Raw genomic sequence first — 12860 nt, forward strand, 5'->3', positions numbered from 1 at the left:
GCTTTAGAAAACTTTCGATGCGGCACAATTCCCAAAGTGAAGGCATGTGAATTGCTTTCGATTGAAATAGGCTTGAAATGGTGCTTGGAGTACAGTGCTGGCGTTTCAACTCAGTTTTTGCCTCAATCGAACGAGTCGAAGAAGGCTAATTAATATATTGTGCAACAAATGGGCCATTTTTTGGGAGCAGATTCACTTCATTTCAAATGCGTTCAAGTATGAAATACGTTTGTATACTTTGCTTGCCAGTTTGGAAACCACCTTTATAGGCCCGTCAGAATGGGTACTTGTACGTTAAAAACGGAAAAGTATGCGAAGGAAGTGGCGTACGTAACATAGAGATACGCCACAATGAATGTGTTGCGTCTGTAAACAAAAATCAGCTGTTCCTTATGGCCGCGTACTTGGGGTTTACACAAGTCAATTTTGCAGATACAATAGCAAAACATTCACACTTTTTTTACTAATATAATCACACCTCACTTGATGTCTTCGTCACTGTCTTTGGCTTTTCGAAGACAGTTTATTGTCTGGACGCCTACTTTACCCAAACAATGAGACAATTAGTTCATATTCACGATTGTCTTGTCTTGTGTAAACCCAAGGTTATACAACTGTCAGCGTGACGGACTTACGTGAGTCAAAAGTTGAGTGTTGGCCAACGTCGTTCTTTGGGTACGTCGACGCAAGGGTTACCAATCTGACGCTCTCTATGCAAACACATAAAGTCTACTCAACAGTCAGTTTCATCCTTGAGCGGAACGTAAGCAAAGTACCCATTCTGACGGGTTGAACGAGTTGACTTCAGCTGTAGATGTTAGGTGAAATCGATTTTAGTTGCGTTTTCACCATAAGACTAATAAAATAATCCGAAATAATAATCAAGCCAATTATGTTAAAGGGTACTATTATCTGGCGGAATTCTTACAAAAGTATACTCTTGCAAAGGGTGTCTCTTGCCGAATTCGCTGAACGCTATGCTCAGTGTCGCACCAGTTGACATTTCGGTTAAATTTCCACAGTTTACTACGCCATTAGGCTAAGAAGCTCTGGGGTGTAATAGATATAATAAAAAATCCGGGAGCATTACTTTTTATGAAAGAGCATGACGTTGTGCTCGAAAATTTGGATTACTCTGCCTACTCTGCAAGGCTGCAAGGCCTTCTCGCCTTCGGTTGACTGCGGGCTCGCTTAGCGCCAGCTCTGGATTCTTAAAGTTGTACTGACCGGACACTGTCCGCAAGGAACCCATGCTTTGGTGTATACTGGAATAAAGTCCTCCATATTTCCCCTGCTTGTGCTTCTGCCCATTCTGGAAGAAAACTGTAACCAAACTGCCTCTGATATCTAAATAAATAGGTAAGTGATCAAATAACGATTTTATTCAAAATTTCATAAAATTAATAATTGTGTGGAAAACATTTTGGTTCTTTCAACGTGCCCACGATTTTCCACGATGGTCGCTAGCGATTGCCATCCAGCGAGTCAGTACATATTTGCAACTATGTATATACATATCTATGCCGCCTTGCAACGCTTGGTTTTAGTGTTGACGTTTCCATTGTCACACTGAATGATGCAGTTATTTGCCGCTGCATATGTGTAGCTTGTGCATCAAAAAATAATTACTGCAGCCGCTTGTGTCAGAGATTTATTGTGGTTGGGCGACCTCGACGACCCCCAGCATAGCTACCAACACACGTTAATGGTATCCGCTGGCAAATACCTTAACAAAATCCAAATTGAGTTTGGGAATACACAGTTTTGTGCCATGCAGAAACGAGAATGAGCAAACACTACCTGCCAGCATTGAATTGAAATTTCAATGTTAAGACACTTGACATAAATTCATATTTGTATGCATGTATGTATATTATATTAGGGTGGTCATTAAATGTATGAAGCAAATTCTTACATCAGATTTCCTAAGCCTCAACCCGTACGTCGATGCTACTATAGTCGAAGAGGTCACAATTTCGGTCCCGATTGGAGACGGCTGAGGCGTGTCGCACAGGGGTCAAGTTCAGATTACCCTATGAAAACGTCTTAGCCGACTCCAATAGGGACCGAAATGTATATGTGATATCCTCGACTTTAGTAGTATCGATTTTGGCTATTAAATGAAAACGATATTTTTAATTTTTTGAGTCCACAGAGGCATCCGGCCTTTGACCCCTTTGCGACATATGCCTTAACCGACTCCAATCAGGACCAAAATTTATATGTGATATCTGTGACCGTGGTATTACCGATGGAGGGGGTGAGATTTAAGAAATCGTTTGTTTGGTTTTAAGGACCACCCTAATGTATATATACTTACATATACATACATATGTACATATTAGGGGAATTCACAACGGTGTCGTAAGTATCGTATTGTTGTATGTCGTAAAATTTAAACGCCTAAAAAATATATTACGTAGGTTCGCAAAGTGCCATCAAAGTCATATTATAAATTTTCGCAGTGTTAAAAAATAGTTGGTTGTGATTTCAGGTTCTCTAAACATTTATTTAAGCTTTTAAAGTTTACGACATACAACAATACGACACTTACGACACCGTTGTGAATCCCTCAATTGTATATATGTATGTTTATAAAAATGTCGGTATACAGAAATATAACCCGAATCTATGGCGTGTGAATATGTTATTACATATTCCACACAGATTTATGCATAGACAATTAATCACTAATGAGTCCATTTTTTACCGTTTGATTAAATTACGCGAAAATAATGTTTAAAACATTCAAGTGTTTATTGTTTGCTTACCGCAACACTTTGAGACACTTGTAGTTTTGTGTTTATAATTATGACCCTATTTGATATCTAATTGATTTTTTAAAGTTCATTTGTGAATAAGTGCTTAAACTGGTTTGCGTTAATAGAAGGTTAAAGTTGTGGTTAGTTTTATTTTACCTTTTTTCATGTGGTACCACACCTTTTTGTTGTTTTCTTATTCAAGAAGTGGCCAGAAAGAATTGCGTAAGTAATTGATTTACGCATATTGCTTCCGGAAGCTTTTTATTAATTATTGTCACAAGTACGGTGATATTTGTATTCGTTTTTTTTTCTTTCTTTCGAATGAAAAGTGTAATGCGGTTATTTTTTGCTAAAGGCGTGACAGGTTTATTATCTTTTAAATATCCTCGAATTAAGCGCAAATGAGGAAAAATAAGACCTTCATTTTTTTGCAAATTATAGCGAGGATCGTGTAACAATTGAGAAAAATTCATTATCTCTAGTAAATAAGTTGTGTTTGAGAAAAATTATTGCCAACAAGTGCTACTTTGCACTGAATAGGCAATTGAGAAGTAAAGACCTCTCTCGACGTACAAAAACCACACTCTATAAGTCACTCATTACGCCCGTGCTGGTATATGGCACAGATGCATAGACAATGAAAACATCTGATAAGGCAGCTTTCGGAGTTTTCTAGAAAAAGATTCTTTGGAACGATGAGCTTTATGAGGTTTACAACGATATGGATTAAAATATGGCAGCTCCGCTCGCTTGGCCATGCGGCACGAATGCACAGAAACGGTCCAGCTCTGAAAGTAGTCAACTCGGATGGCGATGCTGGTAACAGAAAATTGGCACAGCATAGAAACGAAGGACCTACTTTATTTGACACGGCCAGAAGGAGGTTACAGCGCCAATCAACAGGAAGAAGTTGCGTTTGCAGTTTAAATATAGGAAGAAAAGGGCTTTTCACAGCATAGTTCCCTGTTTAACTTTGGCCACAGTTTATTTTTTATTTTTCTCCAAAGTCCACAAACTTACTTTGAACTTCGTCGATGCTATTATTTTCACCTTGAAAACTCTGAAAGGACTTAAACGAACGGATTTCCAAGTGTGCGTAATGCCCTCCCGTATAAAGACGAGAAATGTCATAAAAGGTGTCTAGGGTATTCAGTAAAATACATATATTTTTTATGCGTGAGAGAAAGCTTTCAGAATTGCCTTGCTGTTCAGAGAATATGAATATTCGTTTCCTCTCTGTAAGTCTTTCGTGTGAGTCTATTGGTGCTTTACGCCTCCCTTTATATTTGGTTATAAAGCTATATTTTTTACAAATTTTTTAACATTAAAATTCAATTGGGGTTATTCCCTGAGTCTTGCAAAGTCTTTGCACGGTGCACGGATTCCACGGTTTGTAAAGCTGTGCCATAAGATAACCGGGTTTTACCGTACAATCTGTGCACCGTGCAAGAACTTTGCAAGAGTTAGAGAATATCCCTAATGAATTAAAATAAATAATAGGGGTATTCACGATCCGGTGCATACTGTCTAGCATGGTGCATAGATAGCATAAATAGCATGATTGGCGAATTTTGGTGTTGTTGTGAACATATGAAACAACAACAAATTTATCCAATCATGCTATAATAATAATCATACACATGCATAGCATTATAACCAGGAAGACGTGAATACCTTAATTGTGTACACAGTACTTAGTTTCTCAATTTGATATCGTATAATTTTGACAATGCCAATAGAATATAATTATTATATAATTTTTTAAGTTTGGTTGGTTTAGCCTTTTTAATTACTGCTATTATCTATTACGGTAATTAAAAAATACTTATGGACCGTTTATTATTTCATTACTTGAAGTACTTCAATTCAGATTGCTAAATCAACGCTAATTTCTTCATATAAGCATACATAGTATGTATGTCTATGAGTTTGTATTTCTTTTACTCTTATAAACACGCAAACATTTTTTGTTTAAATAATTATTTTCTGCCAAATTTTAATGTATGTCCATGACAAACTGGTTAATATTGGCAGCAAAAAACTCAACAACGTCTCGCTAATCATCATAATTAAACAAAAGAACCAAACTTCGCCAGACATTTGCTAATTCTCGGCTGTAGACGCATTAATCAACTTAATTTTGGACATAGAAAAGGAGTCTTAAATAAAATCTTTTAAATGAAGTACGTAGTATGTATTTATGTACATTTTTCAAAAAATCCATAATTCAATAAAAGTTTCGTACATTCTTTGACATGGCATTACTCAGCGAGACTCTTTACACGGCAAAAATACTTTTGAAAGTTTTCCATTGCCTTCTGAGGGGCGACAGCTATTGGGAAAACACCATGTGGATGTCGATGAGGCCAGGGATCCCATACAGAGTACATACAATCAAACTGCTTTTGGAGTAACTTTTTTATAGCCTGACTTTTTCGACATTCAGATATCGAATTTGGGCTGCACCTCTAACCGCCGAGCTACAGCTTAACTGCTAATATGGAGATTATAAGTAACTTTCATCCACTGAAAGAGATCTTGAGACAAGAGAAAGTCTAACCTGACTGAACTAAAAGTCAATTTTAATATGTAATTCCAAGGGCATTCATCATGCAGAATGAAAGACACAAATCCACGAAAAATTCAATTGAAAAATAAGCCATCGAAGATATGAATTTATATGTATATACTAGGGCTGGGGGTATTCGCATATTCTAATATCCGGATATCCATGTGGATTATCTGTTGGCACGAATAAAATATGGTTAATATGGATATCCGGTTAATATTCGTTTTTGCAATTTATTCGGATATCTGGTTTAGTTTTATTTTTACGAAACGAAATTTTTATTTCCGAATACCAGGCGCTCATACAACTAAAGTAGAAAGTATGGTGCTGATCAAATAAAACAGTTAAATAAAAAAGAGTGGCCTGGGGCCTACTTCATAAAAGTGACAGGTGCGACAATTGTCAATTTTTCTGTAAAGTATCACAGCCAGAATTGTCAGCGACATTTTTTCTAAGCGACAGTGACAGTACTGGAATATTGTCGATAATGGTGCCGACAATTGTCACTGTGACAAAATTGTCGTGAGAATAGCGACAAAACTAAATAACTCCGTCGGAAAATTTTCACAGGAGAATTTTGTAAAAATATGTATGTCGTGATCACTTTGAATATTTCTTAAAACTAAAATAATGCAAATGCAACAATCACATATAAATTTCACATGACTGGCGACAATTTTGTAAACGACAATGACAATTTGTCACTTTTCGAATGTTTTTATGAAACAAAACATCCACCAAACTGTCACTGACAATACGTAAAATGCCTGTCGTTACAAAATTATCTCTGTTACTTTAAGATATAGACCCCGGGCCGCCCTATGTTGCATTTTATTAATAAATATCTGATATCCGGAGACCTAAAGAAAATCCGGATATTCGGATATCCGAATGTTATCACAATTTCCGGAATATCGAATATTCGGTTTATCCGGATAGTTGAAAATCCGGATGAAATTCCCGCCCTAGTATATACATAAGTTGGCCAAAATCAGCTAATTATATTTCTCTTAAAAATATTCCGGCGAGTCTCTAATTTTCCGCATATCCCCGCGAATTTAAACAAAATACCGTGGATTTTTTTTTTATTAAAATGTTGAAGTCAAACTCGTAGTCTCAAAAGAACAGCAAGCATCAAAGAACTAGTTTAACACGCTTTTATAATTTAAAAATTTCTAAAGCGCAAATGAAACAAACCCGAAAAAAAGAAGATGACTGTCTTTAGTAAAATTCTAGTTTCCATGCTTCACTTCGTTCCACTTTTTTCTTTTCTATTAAAATCATTTACATAATAGACATGTATGTACTTGAAATACATACAACAACCAACCAAATTAAACTTTTGCAAAGAAACATGTTTAAGAATTTTTGTGAATCATGACAGAACAATTAAAAAGATTTATCACTTATGCAGTTCTGGATTTTCTAGATTTCTAGATTGAAGTGCAAAAAGTTTGGGCAACTATAAGAATATTTTAAAATAAATAAAAATGTTCATAAAAGTACATAATAAATATGTACATATATATGTATGTATTTATATTTCACAATTAGCCTTGAAATGAAGTTTAGAAGCAATTTATCCACTGAACATGTTAAATAATTGCCATAAGTGAGACATTTTTTTTTTCATATCGAGCACCAAATTTGGTGTCAGACTTTCGAAATAAGCTAACGCGTATTCGAGAATTTTTTTTTCTTTCTTTTTTTTTCTTCGGAGATTCATATCTGTCAAAGTTCGAATTTTTGGATTGAACCAGTTGTGGAACAACTGTGTGTGTTAACGAAGCGATATTCTGCCGAAATCCGCAATAAAATCTGCGTTTTTCTAACTTTCGTCCGGCAATTGCCACGCCCATTTCTAGGGGTTTGTCGCCTTAAAGAAAAATCTTGCCTACTTACTATTACATCTGGATAAGTATTCGATCGGAAGCCGTAATAGAATTTTACTATTTGCAAAAATCCGATGTTTAACACCTTACCAAATATGTCTCAACATTCATAAGTTTTCGAAAACAAATTACAATAAAAATTGTCACTCGTCATAAAGAAAATTATTTTAAAAATAGTTCTTGAAAAACGCCCATTTTTTATCGAGAATTAAACAAGGTTTACGATGGTATAATTTTAAATCCCTAATTTACCTGGCCTCTACTATGAAAATCAACTTTAAAAAGTTCAACTGTTAATAGCTAAGTTAGCTTTAGGATAAGCTTGACCATCTTATATATGGAAATGTTAAGCCCGTTTCATTAGCTTTAAAATTACGAGTCTCTACGAGATGAGCAGATCCCGAGATATAACGATTTGAAGAAGTACATGATTAGTCAGAATCACGAAAGAATACAAACTTTGACAGATCACATCTCCGAAGAAAAAAAAATAAACAAAAATTCCTCGAACACGTGTTAGCTTATTTCATGTATAGAACCCACAAAGCGAATCGGAGACATGAGAGAATTTTGTAGGTGGCTACAGCGCCAATAAAGAAGAAGAAGAAGACCTATGATTAGCCATCACATGTGTATATAGTAATCCCAGTCAATATTCTCAGCATCTGTCTAAAGGTAGCGCATACGGATCTAAGACGTGGGCGATTGATGTTGGTCTGCACTCAGCGTACTATTTAGAAGTCATTCAGTGTATTTTGGGTTTGTTCGATTAGCAATAATTTGTAATACTGCATTTCATGAAAATCAAAAAATTTATCTTAAACCTACTAAATATTGTTTGAGAGATTATATAACTTATAGAGTAGCGATCATAAGCTCCCGAAAATCAAGTGTCTAAATGAAGGACAATACCTAATATCTGAACAATAAGTTGTATGGCAAATATATGTACATATGTCGTAGTTGTACGATTTTGCAGGTTCTGATAAATTACTAATATCATTTAATTTTGATCATTTTGGTAAGCTCTTTCTTCTTTTTCTGGTGCCTACAAACATCGGGCCAATTTTACAATACCATTTCATTTTCATGAAAGGTATACAAAATTAGTTGTTTCTGAACAAATACGGAAATTAACGTTTTTTTTATTGCGATGCTAAGTATAAAATCAGCTACAAACAATTTAGTAGTAGACTACTATTAAATACCACTTAAACCTGAAATTGAACTTAGCATAAGCTGAGCTACTTTGATTTATAGCAATCTTAAGTTTTCAGTAAGTTTAAATGCAACTTTTATGTGCAACTCCATAAAAGTCTGTTTAAATTTGCAAAAAGAAGCAAAAATAAATAAAAGCTTAGTAGGCAAATATCGTCGTTTAAAATACAAAACCGCGTATCAACAAAATGCGAAACCGCATATGTGAGCTTACATAAATTATTTTCTAGATAGTAAAAACACTCATATTTCAATCGCATTTCTGGCTAGTAGATTTCCATACGAATGGATAAGGATTGAGCCAAGAGCTTATGGGAGCAAATTTAATTTTTGGCCGCAAATGTCAGTTATGCGGTTTTGTACTTTAAAGGACGATATGCTTTTAGCTACATACATATGTATGTCTGTATGTATGGGCAAATATATACACTATGGAGCAAAAGTGAACACTTAAGCGTATTTTCTGCACTCAGAAATCTATAAGTAATGAAATAAGTCAAAAAAATGTTTTTGTTCCTTATTTGAGGTTAGATTTTTTACAAAAGGACGTATCAAATTTCAACCTTAAAACTGAGATATAAATGTGATGAAATAAGCAAACTTTCAAACTGCTACTGCTATCAGCTGCAAACAACGATCTCAAACCGAATGAAATTCTGAATCACTTGTTGAAAGAAAAAAAATTGTTACAGAAAATAAATACATAGGACGTAGTCCCCACGAGCCTTCACAACGCAATTGCCGTTGATTTTTAGCATTTTTTTGCTGGCGATGTTGTGCATTTTCTTCCATACAAAGTACGCTCAACGATTTTTTTATGATGGGCAAAACCTTCAAGAAAAAAAAATTGCGAAAAATCAACGGTAAGTCTTAGATACTTGAAACTTGCACTTTTTTATACTAAAAGTGAATGGGCTAAAAACGGCATTCCCAAAATCTGTCCAGAAAATCTAATAAAAAATATTAATTTTTTTTTAATATTGTACAAAGCTTGAAACTTGGATTTATACGGTTTTTGTAGGTAGTGCTGTATGTAATATATTTATTTATAAGTATATTTCACTTTAATAAATAAATAAATAAAACAAATTGAATTAAATAACCAAATATAAGTTGTTAAAACATTTTAATAGTTGGTGCGCTTATAATTTTGACACGGGGTGTACACTTAAAATAAATGCAAAAAACCGATTAACCGATTTCTATAATTCTTAATTTTTTTTAAGCAAGAGAGATATCTCAGAGGTGGTATTATACTAATTTGGCTTAGACTCGATCAACGGATCATGAAGAAATTAATGGTAATCTCAAATTTTTATATGCGATTTGAAGTCAGTTTTGTTTTTGGCTTAAAAACTACTTGTCTTCATTACTGTTAAAATTATAGAGATTTAGGCGTGTAGAGAGCGTACGGTTGAGTGTTCACTTTTCCTCCATAGTGTATGTACACAATGAAATGAAGATAATTTATATTGCGAACTTACCTCTCTTGCCGCGCTGTGGTTCTTGTTGTTCTTGGTGTTGTTGTGATTCTTGTTTGACGCTAGCAGCAGCACCTACGCTAGAAACTGGATGATTTACTATTTTTGTGTTGTTGATGCTGCTGTATGGATGATGGAATGAATTAATTCTACTACTATAGTTGATGTTGTTGTTTGTTTTGTTGCTGTGATGGCTGTGATTGTTGTCGCCGGAATTGACAATGACCAACGACAAAAGAATGAATAATACCGATGCGCGACTCATATTGTTGCAGTTGTGCAGCTTTTAGCGAATGGCAAAGAATATTACGAATATTGCACTGAAGAATTCACGCGTTTTTTTTTTCAAATAATCACTACTATTGTGTCTTATGGTTAAATGATGATCACGCAGCGTATATGATGACCGCCGAGTGGTTAAATGTATGTGACTGCTGACCGTTTGACCGGTGCGCGATAAATGCGCTTCTGCCGTGCTGATTGCAAGCGTTCAAACGAAGCTCAGCAAACGGCCGGCCACTCAATCCAATGAGTTACAACGCTAATGGCGGCGACAGCGATGCTCCGAGCGTCTTGGGAACTGTTTCAAAGCGTTCGAAAGTGCGCAGTAACGTACTTGTCGCTAGAAATTTGAAATTCAAATTAGACGCAGAGGTTCGTTAACGACAACAAAGGGGTGTCCAGCCGCACCGCTTGCAAAGTCAATAACGTTGAGCGGCGAAATCGGTTGATCCGGTCCTCCGTTAGAAAGCTGCCGTGGCGCGTATACTTGTCGCTGATGTGTAACTACGAGTAGATATGTTTGGCGTATGCTTTTGACTACGAGTATTAACTGTATCGATAATTTGAATCAATAATAAAACAAATATACGGAAGGCAAAACTCGCGGATTACGACACACGGAGGAGGCATAAACAAGTTTCACTGTGGACGCGCATGCGCATGGGCGCAACTTCACAAGCCTTTAAGTCGATATGGTTTATTCAGTTTGTTGGATTATTAACAGGCCAGCACGCTGCCGCACAACTTTTTTGTAACCACAAGTGTACTATTGTACCTGTTTCGTTTCAGTTGGACGTTTCGCTTGTTACGTTTTATCGTACAATGCACCTTCACTGCACACGCTCACTTTCGACTAAGACGCGCGCTGGTCCAACCGGCTCGAAGTGTAGAGTGGAATAAATATTTTATTCATGTAAATTGGAACGCTTTCTAAAAACAAATCCTCAAATGCACCGAATAAACACCACAAAAAAAAAATGTAGCAGCTATTAAAAAAAAATCACATAGTTGCTAATGAAGTCGATGATGCCTGGCCTGCCATGAAGTAACACTATCCACTATTAGCTTCATCTGTCGCATTAATTTCCACCTGTCCCGTCTACACGTATGCAAATATGCTACTTCAGCCATTGTTGCTCAATAATTAATTAATACCAGACCGAAGAAAGCATTTTCGTTTCTTCATCTCGTCATCGAAATATCGGATAACAAACAACACAAAGACAAAACACAAAAGATACAAAAACACTTCAGCTTTCTTTGTCCATTTTGGGCTGCGGTTTAGTTGCCTTCCTAGGCAGCAAATGCCACTCGTCGTTGTTGGTGCTTGATCACAGCGATACGCTGTCGTTATGTCGATTTAAAATTGTAACACTGGCAATACTAAATAATTATGCACCCGCCGTTAGGCGTTCCAGCTGTAAAGTTCATTTAAATTTTCCGGCTCGAAATAGCTGCGCGCGATCCAAAACTACCAACTATCAGTGAAATTGTTATCAATCGAGTGTTTGTTATTGTTTTGCTTCTGCTCTGATTACAAACAGGAGGTGATGCTGCGCGTTGCTGTAACAAGCTGTTTATTAGCATACATATATTTATTAGCCATGAAATTCCACAGCAGCTCGCTCGCTCAATCATCCTCTCAATTCGATTCAATTTTTCTCTCAAACTCTTTGGCGTACATATTTTTGCTCTACACTCGATTGAGCGGCGCTCTGATTGAAACTAGTTGCCTCTCGACTCGACTTTTCATAGCGTTTTTGGCCTCTTTGCGGTATTGCTGCACCGATGTTTTGCCATTAGCTCACTGGCAATCTTGCTGCAAACATCTTGAGATCTACGTCGCGCTCTACGTTTCAAGTATAAATCGCAATATTGTACACTACGCTAGCACTGAGCTGAACGGACGGCCGACTCTCTGCCTGCTTGCTTGGTTATCGAGGTACTAAATGTTGGCCAGACTTTTGAAAAAGCCATAAACTGTTTGGCATTCTCTGTGAACTGGTTGTCTACACTCTTTTCCCCTCACTAACATTTATTGTTATTGCAGCATTTGAGGTTGGAAATTTTTTGCTTTAACTTCTCTTTCCTCAGAGGCATATACATACGTACATATGTATGTAAGTATGTACTTACGTAGTCGTATTTGGCCAGCTACTATTTTGCAAATTTTTCAGGGATTTCGCTGAGCAGTTTTATAATCTCAGCTGCACGAATTATAACATACATTCGTTAATTGTTTATTGTGATGGTGGTTTTTTTTTTTTAATTTTCAGCTTTGGATTCTAAAAAGCGTTACTATGTTCACTTGGCATCGCTTTCACAGTCATTAGTTAACAATAGAGTTAACCCACCACTTTTCATTACTTCGGTATCAATTTACTAATGGTTCACTAAACGCCTGATTATGGCAACTTAACTTAATTTAACGGAACTTAGAACTGTCGACCACATTTTTTCTATAAAATAACCACATTTTTTGCATGGACCACATCTTTTCTAAAAAATAACAAAAAAATTTTAACTTGAAAAACGTTGCAAATTTAAATTTAAGTAAAAACACAATACACTCACTTTTGATCGCCAGTGTATGTTCTGCACTTCACATGCATATAGACCAAGAGCTCATGACCAAAAAGCATACTTCAGATCGATT

At 36.0% G+C, this 12860-nt stretch overlaps 1 protein-coding gene across 1 annotated transcript in view; it reads right to left on the bottom strand.

Annotated features, from left to right (window-relative positions):
• Positions 1-12299, bottom strand: part of LOC118747961 — a 78147-nt gene extending 65848 nt beyond the window's left edge. The window contains exon 1 of the mRNA XM_036482200.1: positions 9926-12299. Within this exon, the coding sequence (XP_036338093.1) occupies positions 9926-10187 (262 nt within the window). The 5' untranslated portion in view covers positions 10188-12299. The remainder of the gene's footprint in view (positions 1-9925) is intronic.
• Positions 12300-12860: the final 561 nt, after the last annotated feature.

This window comes from Rhagoletis pomonella, unplaced genomic scaffold, assembly GCF_013731165.1.
Source record: "Rhagoletis pomonella isolate Grant_MI unplaced genomic scaffold, Rhpom_1.0 Rhpom_scaffold_00012, whole genome shotgun sequence".
In the NCBI taxonomy this organism is placed as follows: domain Eukaryota; kingdom Metazoa; phylum Arthropoda; class Insecta; order Diptera; family Tephritidae; genus Rhagoletis; species Rhagoletis pomonella.